The sequence below is a fragment of the Micromesistius poutassou genome (assembly GCF_964030765.1).
Source record: "Micromesistius poutassou genome assembly, chromosome: 21".
In the NCBI taxonomy this organism is placed as follows: domain Eukaryota; kingdom Metazoa; phylum Chordata; class Actinopteri; order Gadiformes; family Gadidae; genus Micromesistius; species Micromesistius poutassou.
The window spans coordinates 5608898-5620400 of record NC_140291.1 but is presented as its reverse complement, the minus strand read 5'-3'; the positions used below and the strand labels follow the sequence as shown (position 1 = coordinate 5620400).

Here is an 11503-nt window from a genome sequence, read left to right as displayed (position 1 = left end):
ATCCTACAAACTGCACTTTTAAAGAAGAAAACACATTTTATCCCCTCAAACACAAGTGAATTCATCACAATTTAATCTTGTTTCTTCCATTTCACACACACACACACACACACACACACACACACACACACACACACACACACACACACACACACACACACACACACACACACACACACACACACACACACAATGTTTACATGCTCCCTAGTTTCCCCGCCAGCTCAGAGCTCATATCGGCTAGCAGTTCTTCCTTCATGCGCTCTTCTCTCGCTTGAAGTTCATGGACGAAGTGGCCACTGAGTGCCCTCATCTCCTCCAGCCGCTCCAACAGCCGCACACACATCCTCCTCCGGTCCTCTGGGGGGCAGTGCACACCGTTGTCCACCAGCTCAGCCCTCAGGCCACACAGAGAGAGCGCGGCCCTGAGTCCCCCAGCGTCGGCCCCCAGCAGCGTGGCCAGCGTCTGCCCCGGGGCCAGGCTGTCGGCGTGGGTAAACACGGTGAAGACGTGCCCCGCCACGCCCGCTCCAAACAGAGCCAGGGTGGCCCTGACGGCCAGAGCGGCGTCCTGATCCACACATCCTGCAGCGCCCGGCACCCGGATCACCAGCAGCACCGCATGGGGCCCCGGGCTGGACAGCTGCAGGCTCCTGAGGGCCTCCCTGGCCTTCCAATCGTTCCCACGTTCGCCCAGCAGATCTGGTGTGTCGACCACCGTCACCTCCCGCCCGTCCACCAGCGCCCGCCGCTGGACGCTCTCCATCACGGTGCCTGAGGAGGACGACGACCAGGGGGCACGGTCATCGGCGCAGCCCAGCAAGGCGTCCGCCAGCTGGGTACGCCCGGCGCCAGAGGGCCCCAGCAGGAGCAGCCTCAGGCCTGGGTCATTGAGGCTCAGCGACCGGGCGAGCGGAGGGCCCGTCGTCTGGCCAAGCAGGGAGCTGGTGCTGCTGGTTGTGGAGGAGGAGGAGGAGGAGTGGCCCTTATTGGCTGCTGCAGAGGACAGAGACTCAGGGTGAGCGGACAGAGCAGAGGCACCGCGACTGACAGGGTGTTTAACAAGACTTACGTGTGGTGTTTTGGCGTAACGTGAGGACAGCCTCGAAGCATTGCCTCGCGTACTGCAGAGATGCTGAAATGAGGGGGACAGAACGTTTGACATGATATCACATGAGACATGACAACAATTACGGAAATGAAGGGTGGAATAAAACTTGTAAACAATCTTGTAAACAGACAGTAAACAGAGTTTTCTCACCAGTAAAAAAACGCCAAAGTTTAGATGACCAGGTAACTACTTTGAATATTCCTACAGCAAAATACAAGAGAAAGCAATCACAATCAGTGTTTTGTTATTTTAATGAAGAAATAACATATGATCATGACACATTGATCTGACATATTACCACGGATGGCGCCAATCAAAAAGCTGACCCCGCTCCACAGAGAGAACATTCCTGAAACAGAAAGACAGACAGACCAGGGCATAGCAGAGTAGCAGTATGAGTTCAACAAGATCAAGAACTTTTATTCAATGTTTTAAAAGATTAACAACAATCTGCTCAATAGAATCCCGAGTTGAAAACTTGTCTGCTTGGCAACAGTGTGTACTAGGTGTGTGTGTGCGACCCAGTGCGAGTGCACTGGTGCATTTATGCAACAATAAAAAACAAAAAAAGCATTGGTTTGTGCTGAGTCGCCATGGTTTGGGATTGATCTTATTTCAGGATGGCCGATAGTTAGATAGTGTTTCAGACACTGATATTGAGTGTGGACCCAGCAGAATATTGTGTCTGTGTTTGTCTTCCAAAAATCCATAAATGGATAAAATAAAATGTATAAAAGATGAAAGACCTCATTTTGAAACCCTGGCTATTTTCAGTGAGATTTTGAAACCCTTACTTTTCTTTAGAATATGTTTATTTTCAGTTTAACCCAATATGTTTGTTCTGTTTTTCGTTTATGTCAAAGCACTGTGGTATATTGTAACCCTTGCAAGGATGGGTGCAGACGGAACTGCCATGCAGCGCTGTCACAGGCAGTCCCTTTGGAGGCACAGGGCTTGATTGAACACTTCCTAGCAGGGCTTTTGAGTGGTGTTCAAAGCATTTATGTTGGGGCCGCCTGCAGGGCACTTTGCGCTGAGGGGTTGGCCATGGAGCATTATCCGTGGTAGCCGATGGTATGGTGCTCTGACCAAGCAACACGCAAGCAAAGGCCACGAGGGCTTCAATACAGAAGGCATTGTTGTGTGGGATGTCTGTGTAGGGCACAGGGTCCTTCCAGGATAGGAACACACCAGAGGCATATGTTGAAAGCCTACAGCAGCTGTATATGGGGGTAGGGGGGTCAATGTGGCTGAACTATAGGGGAGGGGAAGGGGTGCTTAAGAGAAGAATCGGCCATCTGATAAGGGCTGACACAGAAAGTCCATATCACTGATTTTAGATAATTTGGGATTTGATCATGTTTTGGAAGCTTGTAAACACCCCATGTTACTTGTACAATATCCTTCCTATCAGGCTGATCAATGAGACATAAGGAGCAATTCAGGCTCTTTCTGAATAGTGATGTTGATTAGATGTTAAGTAGGACGAACCGTGGGTCAACATGTAGAAAGAAAAACCAGAGACGGCCAGAACAGCAGTGATGCCGCTGCTGAGGAACTGCCACAGGTCTACATAATGGAGAAGTGAAAACATCATGTGGTCAGCAAGGGATTCATTTGATCAATGGGGTTTTACGTTTTAACGCAAAATGGAATACACACACAAAATTATACACATGTCAAGAAAAGTTCGAGGAGTCTCATCTGTATTTGAACACCTCAAATTCAATATTCTTCCCAACACGTCTATAAAAGTTCTCCTACGTTTCACTTATCACAGATATACTCGCTGTAATCGCTTATTGCATGTCAACGTTGTCCCCTCTTAAAAGCATCCTTACCCGGGAAAAGAACGTCGATATAGGTCATCCAATCTTGACAACTCGTAGAAGTGGCTGTGCAGACACTGTCTGCCAGACAGTCACACTCCATAGCGCCTGGTGCTGCTGCTTCAGCAGCTCTCCAGTCTCTTCAGTGTGAAGAGCGGAGCTGGGGCCGCAGCGTGCTCTCTGTGTGCTTTATTTACCTTGATGAAAGATTATGCAACCAATCCAATCCCACGATGACCTCTTAAGTTCAGACAGACCCACTTAGTTATCAGACAACTGACGAACATCGAAACTCCCCTTGAGCGCATGAACGCTTTTTCAACAAAGGACAAACGAAACGAAACGCTGAGAAGTGGGGTTTTATTCCATATGAACACACATCTTTGTTACAAAAAATGAACTGATAGTTTGGCATCATTGACAGTCGTTTCAAACAATGCGGAACACTGTTTTTTTTTCGTTAAAAAAAGTCAGACTTGCTCGATCATACACACACACACACACACACACACACACACAGTGAACATTTTAATAGCTCCAAAAAAACGATGAAGTACTTTACAAATAACTGGCTGAGCGGAAAATCCATGTTATTGGAAGTGCTTTCTGACAATACAACACAAGGACAGAACATGTTACACTGAATTTTTTATTTTTTTTAACATCCCATCATCTTTTCGCAAACTCTTCAATTATAAAAAAAAAAAAAAAAAACCCTCCTATCTATTTTGTCAAAGATATTTTAACAACTTAAGCTTAGCCACGTCTCTCGTGCTAAGGCGCTAGTTTCGCTTTCAGCGCATCAATCAGTTCCTGTTTCTTGGTGCCGGTGGTGCGGACACCGAACTGCTTGCACGCGTCCTTCAGCACAGGAACCGTCAGCTTCCCGATGGTGCCCTCCTCGATGTGCTGCCTCAAATCCGCCTCCTGTAGCTCCACCTTGGGCTTCTTGTCAGCTCCGCCCCCTCCGTCAGCTGCACACACACCACACCAAAGCAATACAAGAATATTAAAGTAAGATGACACACTGAATGATGATAAATTATTTTGAAATGCATTATAATATTTAGAGATAAATTAAACCTTTTGAAACCCTTAAAGACCCCTTTTCCGGTTGGATATTCAGTCTCGTTTGTTTGTGTCATTCATTCTGACTGTGAAAGGGCGCCCAGGTACTAACTTGAAAGAGGAGATCACTTTTTCTTGAGCTATTTACTCTTTTGGTTCAGCGTATGCACTTGAACTCTGGAACATTTACAAACATGTGTTTCTATGCAAGCACCAATAGGAAGTCCGCTCATCAAAAACCAGATGGTAAGACGTGAAGATTAAGCGAGTAAAAATGTTAAAAAGAAGAAGTATGAATGGATGATTCAAGTCGAGACTTGGCTGCAGGGGATGACTAAATTCTGGGTTAGCCCAACAGAATGGCTCAAGGACAACTGTCGGCATGAAAAGGATTTGTTCAAGCACAACACTTTTATTCTGAATCAGGGGCCCCCATTGTAAGCAAATAGAAAAAGGCCATGAAAAGGCCCCTATTTTACCACCAGGTGTGATGCGGATTGGCAATTGCACGGCATTTCCCTGTAGTGACATCACAGATGGGAGGGTGCACCAGGATGTGTGATGGACCAATCAACCCACCAGCACTGCCCAGTGGGCCGCACAAACTGGTCGGAAGAACCATCCATTATACATCTGTGTGGACATGCACACATGTAATGTCACCATATGGTCAATTTTGAAATGGCTCAGCCGAACAACACCACACCTGGCGGTAAAAGGACAGGTTCTTGAGAAGCAGAATAAACGTGTTCGTACCGGGTTTGCGCTTGGCGGCTGGCTTGCTGTCTGGGTTGTACCCCGCGGGATAGACCAGGTCTTTGAACTCTTGGGCCAGTGGGCCCAGACGCCGGTCCATCTGCTCAGCCTTGGGCACTGGGAGGAGGCAGGGCAGGAGAGAGGAACCGTCAAACAGGGAAGATCGAGGCAGCTCAAGAGTGGGCGAGTTGGTGGGGATAACAAAGTGAGGGGTGACGAAGGAATGAAAGCCACAAGAGAGAAGGAGAGTGCGGCAAAGCTAGAGAGAATGACAGTGATGGGGAAGGAAACTAAAACAAAGAGCAGACTAAGCTTGAAAGAAAGGAATAGAGTGAGAAAGATGGAGAGAAAGGAAGGGACAAACTGTGGGAGAGGGAACAGAACCAACAGGAGAAAGCAAAGAGAGAAGCAGGGATTGCGTGGAGTGACATGAAGTGCTGGCCTATAGTGAGCAGCAGTGCAGCCTGGGTAGTGTAGTGTAAAAGGATCTTACTGATGAAGTCCTCAATGTTCTCTGGCGCCATCATGTCCAGGGCAAGGGCCTCCAGATTCCTGAAGTGCTGCTGAATGACGGGGTTCTCAAAAGAGTCACTCCTGCAACACACACACACACACACAATTATTTTTGTGTACTCCTTTACAGTCTCCATTTACATTAACAGCAACTTTTGGATTTTTAGATGGCTCTTTAGATGGCTACTTGTATTTGAACCGAATCTTGGACACAATCTCCTTCATCTTCTGCACTTGGAGGTTGGAGGCTCCCGGACAGGGGGGCAGATCTAGAGTCCTGATGTCATCAGCGAAGGGGAGGAAGATCGCGTTGAAGCCTTGAACGCAAAAACGGCAGAGGACATGACATCACTACACACATAATGTTCATGTCACCCAATCCAAATCTTCAAATCCAAATGTGTGACGGACGTATCAGCCCACCAGCCTTCCCAGTGGACCGTACCAACTAGTATGTCGATCGGTCCATCATTCAACTGGGTGGATGGACACACCCACATGTGAGTGAGCGTGAATGGCGTCTAATGCTTGGCACTGCCACGGTTCGTGGTTGGCTGGTGTGTCTGGTACCTGGCGGCGTGATCTGGATCTGCCCCTGGTCCAGCACCTCCACCTGGGGCAGCAGGGCCACGAATCTGGGCGGGTTGTTCCGCCGCGGGATGTACCGGCACACAGCGAAGACCTGCCTCTCGCTGCACTTCTTCAGCAGGGCGTTGAACAGACACGCGCTCCCTACGCCACGAGCGAGAGGAAGGATTACACACAGGGAGGATGAGTGAGCTCTGGAGAATTATAGACTGCCCAGCTGGTTCCAGTCGGCCTGGCCCGTTCAGCAGAAATGATAATTTCATTGATCAGTTAATAAATGTATTAATATCGAGATAGAAAACCGCCTGGGGCCGGTCTCACTTCCCACAGGTTAGTTTTTTAGGCCCCAGTCTGTCCCTGGGCTAGAGGTTCACATTCCAGTGTGAACCACGACAGGAGACAGTGTGGATCTGTATTGCCTGATGCAGGGCTGGTGTAGCGGGGGGGTGTAGTAGTCCAGTGGGAGTGTACCTGTGATCTGCTCCTCCTCTGGGTAGAGGAAGACCGAGGGCCGGATGTGGTGGTGGAGCTTCAGCTTGTCCATGGGTTTGAACCCGATCAGGTGGAGACCGGGGTCCTCAAACTTCTTAATGGAGTCCACCTCGTCCTTCTCCATCACGATCTGCTTCTGCCCGTACTTCTGCAGCACAGGGTGCGACACAACGCCAGAGGGTGAGACAGGACACGGACCCCAAGGACCCCTACAATACACACTGTCGATGTTCATCCAGCATTGTTATTTTGACTTGAATTGCGTCAGGTTCTTCGGATGGATTTTCTGTGTATCCCAATCCTATCAAATCACTTAAAAACATGAATAGTTACCCATGGCACCTGGTCAAGAACCGTAGCTAAGTTCTGCCATGGTATCCTAGATACTAAAGCACTGTAAGCTGTTTGGTGACAGTGTGGAAACACAGCTGCAAAAGACACAGCACAGGTATGAGGCGTTCTCTTTAATTAATTCAACTGTAGCTTATATTTAACTTTGTTTTTTCCGTTCACAGACCAGACAGCAAAAACAAAAATCTGTAAAGTTGGTTCAAAGAGACATAAGATGCCATCATAGGATCACAGGTCGGGGGAATCAAACCCAGCAACACACACACACACACACACACACACACACACACACACACACACACACACACACACACACACACACACACACACACACACACACACACACACACACACACACACACACACACACACACACACACACACACACGATGAGGCCCTTTACCTGGGCCTTCTTGACCTCGCTGGGCAGCAGCAGGCTGCCCGTCTGGGTGTGGAATGTGCGCGTCTTGCTGCGTACGGCCTCGTTGCTCTCGCGGTTCAGACGCACCGGCGCCGGCTTGCGGGCGGCGACCGCCGTGGCGTACACGCCCACCGCCAGGTTCATCCCCTCGGCCAGGCACAGGCTCAACCTGGGGGACGCAGCGACAGAGGGCGGGGAGACGGCGCGGGGACGCGTGAGCCGTCCGTTGTTCATGGTGACACCGTTTCTCATTGTAGTGTAGTGTCAATAGTGTAGTGGTGGGAATGTTAGTATTGAGTCCAGGGCTCTGAGAGGACTCTTTTTCCAAGTCTTAGAAGTATGGGGCATGTGTTAATGAATCCGCTTTGTGCTCATCACTGAAACATCACATCCCTCGAATCATAATGAAAATAAAAAATATATAGAAAAAATAATATAGAAAAAACAAATTAAACAAAAATCCTCTCAATTAGTATTATGCATTTGTGAATAATACAATAAATTGTTATTTCACAGCTATATTTTTTGTCTCATATGTCGACAAAATAGGAGTAGAACTGTAGAACTGTGATCAAGTCATTTAAGCTTTTATCAAAGTGACTTGCAGTGCATTCAACATGAACATGATATTAAGGAGCGGCTAAAAAAGGTCTGACTTGCAGATACAGGTGTGAGCTGAGAGAACATAACCATCCTACCTGGCCAGGGTCCTCCTCTTCTGCTCCTTGGCGCGGACCCTCTTCTGCAGGTCCTCCAGCTTGTGGCTAGGCTCCAGCTGCAGGCCCAGCTCTCCCTCGTCCTCCTGGTGGCTCACCACGTCACGGAAGAACAGGGACACGTCGAAGCCCCCCGGCCTCATCAGGTGCATCAGGTCGATGACCACGCCTGACGACAAAAGAGAGAGACGGATCAGACAACCGGTTTAAATTCAATACACCTTTTTCAAGGGACCAAATTACTGCTATCAACTGCTTTTCTTATCATTTAGCGGACATTTTCATCCATAGCCATTAACCGGGAATTCAGATACAGAACCGAGAACCTTTCCCGTAGCCCGGAGTCGATCACCCTCGACACCACCGATACTATCCTGCCCTTCTAAAAGACCTGATGTGTGAACAGGTCCGCTGGGATTCGACCAACCCTGCCACGACACTATCCTGCCCTCCCACAAAAACAAATCCAGTTGCTGTGCTTTAACCGTGCGAGCCGGCGCAGACTAAAAACTACGTAATCCCGGCCCTCGTGCACCTCTGAGATTTTGAAGCTCAGTGTGTGAACTGCGAGTCCACACCAATGCTACGACATAAACAGCCACTATAAACGCCATGGCCGTGTCGGGCGTCCTCCCCGGGCAGCCTTCACCTTACCGGTCTCCTTCAGGTCGCCGGCCTTGGTGCGTGCCTGGCGGTCCCGCGTGCCGTCCCCCCCGTGCGGCTGGTCGCGGCAGGTGAAGAGCATGAGCCGCTTGTGGGAGAGCCGCAGCTTGATGTCGCTGTACAGGTTGGAGCAGCACCACAGGGCGTCGCCCAGGGACGTCTCCGCCTCCCCCCCGCGACCCAGGGTCTCTTCCGCCAGGCGAGCCCCCTTGTCCCCCCGCAGGGCCTCCACGTCCTGCACCCGCTTCGCACCTGGAGGGGAGGGGGGGATATTGTTTTTGCTGTTCTATTTCAAATTTATTTGACATAAATATATTGTCCCCTGTCAATGTCCAGGGAGGAGGGAAGTGAGAGGAAGTGGGATTTATTGACAACTATTGACATTGTACATTAGCTTATAAACATCCGTTATGAGCCAATAAATCTCATAACGGTGCATCTCCCCGGATGAGTGATGTCGATTGTGACGAGTGCCCCATCATGCATCTGGGTGGAGCCTTCCACACGGGACACCACTGAAGGGTGGATTCTGCGATGCCTTGTAAACGGCTCGATCAATGTGTGTGTGTGTGTGTGTGTGTGTGTGTGTGTGTGTGTGTGTGTGTGTGTGTGTGTGTGTGTGTGTGTGTGTGTGTGTGTGTGTGTGTGTGTGTGTGTGGTTCCAGCGGTCCTACCGGGCTCGTCCAGGTCGTGGTACACATACACGTGTTTGAAGGAGTTGCGGGGGTTCTTGCTTTGCTCCGTGCCATAGAACACCAGGGCCACCAGGTCCCGGTGGCTGCTGATGATCTTGCTGCTGTACACACTCCGCACGCACTACACACACACACACACACACACACACACACACACACACACACACACACACACACACACACACACACACACACACACACACACACACACACACACACACAAACAGGCCAACAAAATAACACAGAATTACGGTGGTAAAGTGGCTGGGAGAGGATGAAGATGAAGATGAAGATGAAGTAGAGGAGTAGAAATGTTATATATGGTGCAACGTTATCGATAAAACACACTGACAATAATATTAAGATCTGAATACTCTGTGATGGAAAGAAGAACAAGATTCTTCTTCTGTATAAAAACGTTATCGATACAACTCCCAGTCAACCATACGTAATGTAACTGTATATGTAAATACGGCCATTTCCCAGCGAGTGAGGTTTACCTGCATGGTCATGTCAAAGTTAGAGGGCTCGCCATTCTCCCCTTTAATGAACATCTCTTTGGAGGCATCGACGAGAAATACCAAGCTGTCCCTGCCAGTGAACTTAAAGTCTCCTTAACAAAACAAAAGAAACATTGAAGTGTTAGGCAATTAACACTACAATGCGTGATTTCGACCGAAATGACAAAGCCTATCAAATATATGCAAATCAATCAACAGCTTTGAATTAGACAGGAAAGTATATATGCATGTGTCCAAGGACATAACAGACAAAGATGGCTCTTTGTCTCAGAAACAAACACAAAATTATTAGTGGGGAATGTATAAGGTTTATGTACCTCCCGACTCCCCTCCCTCCTCCTGCTCCTCATCTTCTTCCTCATTGTGGTAGAAAGCGTTCCACTCTGCCATTCCTTCTGTCACTGTACCTGGTGGTGTCGAGGGTAAACGGTGTAAGCAGAAGGTAGTTAAGGATATAATCTCAATGAAAATGATTGAAAATGAGTGAAAATGAGAATGATTAATGTCACAGCATATCAAATTCAATCACAGGCTTCACATTTACTCTGTCACTTCATCCGGACAAAGTCAACAAGCTTGTTTTAATCGCTGGGCTAATTATGACTATGCAATGGCTTCTTATTCGCCGGATCAGATTTATTAAAATACATATTTAACTGGCGACGACCGTGGATAAACTTTAAAAACCTTAGGTTACCTTATAATACAAATACATCAACACTCATTCGCCTAGACTTGTTGTTTGAACCATGCTCGCTATCGTTGTATTGTGAACGCGCCTAGCGAGCTCTCGGGACATTAATTGTAGTTTCAACAACGCACAGAAGTCGATACTGCCCTCTACTAAGATATGCGCGTTATTACATACACATGCACCATGCAAAGAAAATCTTCAACACGTTCTAGTCTCTGAAATTAGGCTTTTAGAAAAGAATCACCTTACTCAAACGGTTTAAATGCATCCGTTTATTGTCAATTAAATTAATTCTCAAAAGGTTATTTTCTAAAGTGTTTTTTTTATTAGTGTTTTTGTTAATAACATTGGTATATATACATTATACATCTGTCAGTCGTTCAGTGAAAAGTTTGGGAGGTAGTTACATTGTATGAATAAGCCTATGCATAGCCTATTCATAACAAATACAATGTAAAACAAATAGGGAAACAGCATCATTTTATAAAATAAATCAGAATTATCAAATAGCACACATTGAATTATATAAAGTCAATAAGGCATAATAAAAACTAGAACACATTAAAAAAGCAGTAGATAGCTGCTACTGTTCCGTAGTAGTAGCTAAATCCCAGCTAGAAGTCAAGAGGTCTCCTTCACTGTTGAAGAGACAAGTGCACATTGGTGGGATACAGAGGTGGATAATGGTGGCTTATTACATGGCTCTTCTCAATGCTGTGGGACACTCCGTTGACTTGCATGGGCCTTCCCGACTTCCGGCGGTCAATTATTTTTCAATAATTACCGTTGCATAGCATATAATGACCGCTGTCAAGGAAAGATTCACCCTCTGATTCACGTCTTTCGTATCACTCCGCAAGTAGTCCGGTAACTTATCAACCCCAGCGTATTCGGTTGCTAAGCGACGTCAACGTCTTTGGCGGACTATTTCTCTGCTGATCAACACTACGAATGCTGGTAACAAACAAATTGTAAAAAGAAACACAGTGTGAAGTAATTTTTTCATTTTGGCAAGTAGCCAAAGTAGCCGTGTAATAAGCGGGATAATGTATAGAACGTCGCCAGTCATTATTGGGAAATAAGCC

The 11503-nt window shown here is 47.5% G+C and overlaps 2 protein-coding genes across 3 annotated transcripts; both read right to left on the bottom strand.

Moving 5' to 3' along the window:
• Positions 1–196: 196 nt before the first annotated feature.
• Positions 197–3043, bottom strand: LOC311366783 (GTPase IMAP family member 7-like; the record flags this gene model as incomplete). Its single annotated transcript, XM_084485565.1, has 5 exons — positions 197–996; positions 1262–1312; positions 1410–1460; positions 2603–2680; positions 2953–3043. 5 exons carry the CDS (start codon positions 3041–3043, stop codon positions 197–199), a joined length of 1071 nt encoding a protein of 356 aa, XP_084341691.1.
• Positions 3044–3293: 250 nt separating this feature from the next.
• xrcc6 (X-ray repair complementing defective repair in Chinese hamster cells 6) lies at positions 3294–10490 on the bottom strand. 2 transcript variants are annotated; one of them, XM_084485345.1, is made up of 13 exons: positions 10422–10490; positions 10042–10131; positions 9704–9816; positions 9183–9324; positions 8500–8760; positions 7828–8014; positions 7112–7298; positions 6337–6505; positions 5848–6009; positions 5465–5594; positions 5258–5358; positions 4765–4881; positions 3294–3914 (listed from the first exon to the last, which is right to left on the bottom strand). In XM_084485345.1, exons 2-13 carry the CDS (start codon positions 10112–10114, stop codon positions 3715–3717), a joined length of 1842 nt encoding a protein of 613 aa, XP_084341471.1. In that variant the 5' UTR covers positions 10115–10131; positions 10422–10490; the 3' UTR covers positions 3294–3714. The 2 variants fall into 2 exon arrangements, with proteins under 2 accessions (XP_084341471.1, XP_084341472.1); XM_084485346.1 differs by lacking the exon at positions 10422–10490 and adding an exon at positions 10269–10352.
• Between the last annotated feature and the right edge of the window lie 1013 nt (positions 10491–11503).

Excerpts from the sequence above, each read along its gene's own strand:
- xrcc6 (XM_084485345.1), bottom strand. The coding sequence starts at position 10,114 with ATGGCAGAGTGGAACGCTTTCTACCACAATGAGGAAGAAGATGAGGAG. Across the intron at positions 9,817-10,041 it reads GGAGGGAGGGGAGTCGGGAG|GAGACTTTAAGTTCACTGGC; the intron begins GTACATAAACCT and ends TGTTTTGTTAAG. Across the intron at positions 3,915-4,764 it reads AGCCGCCAAGCGCAAACCCG|CTGACGGAGGGGGCGGAGCT; the intron begins GTACGAACACGT and ends GTGTGTGTGCAG.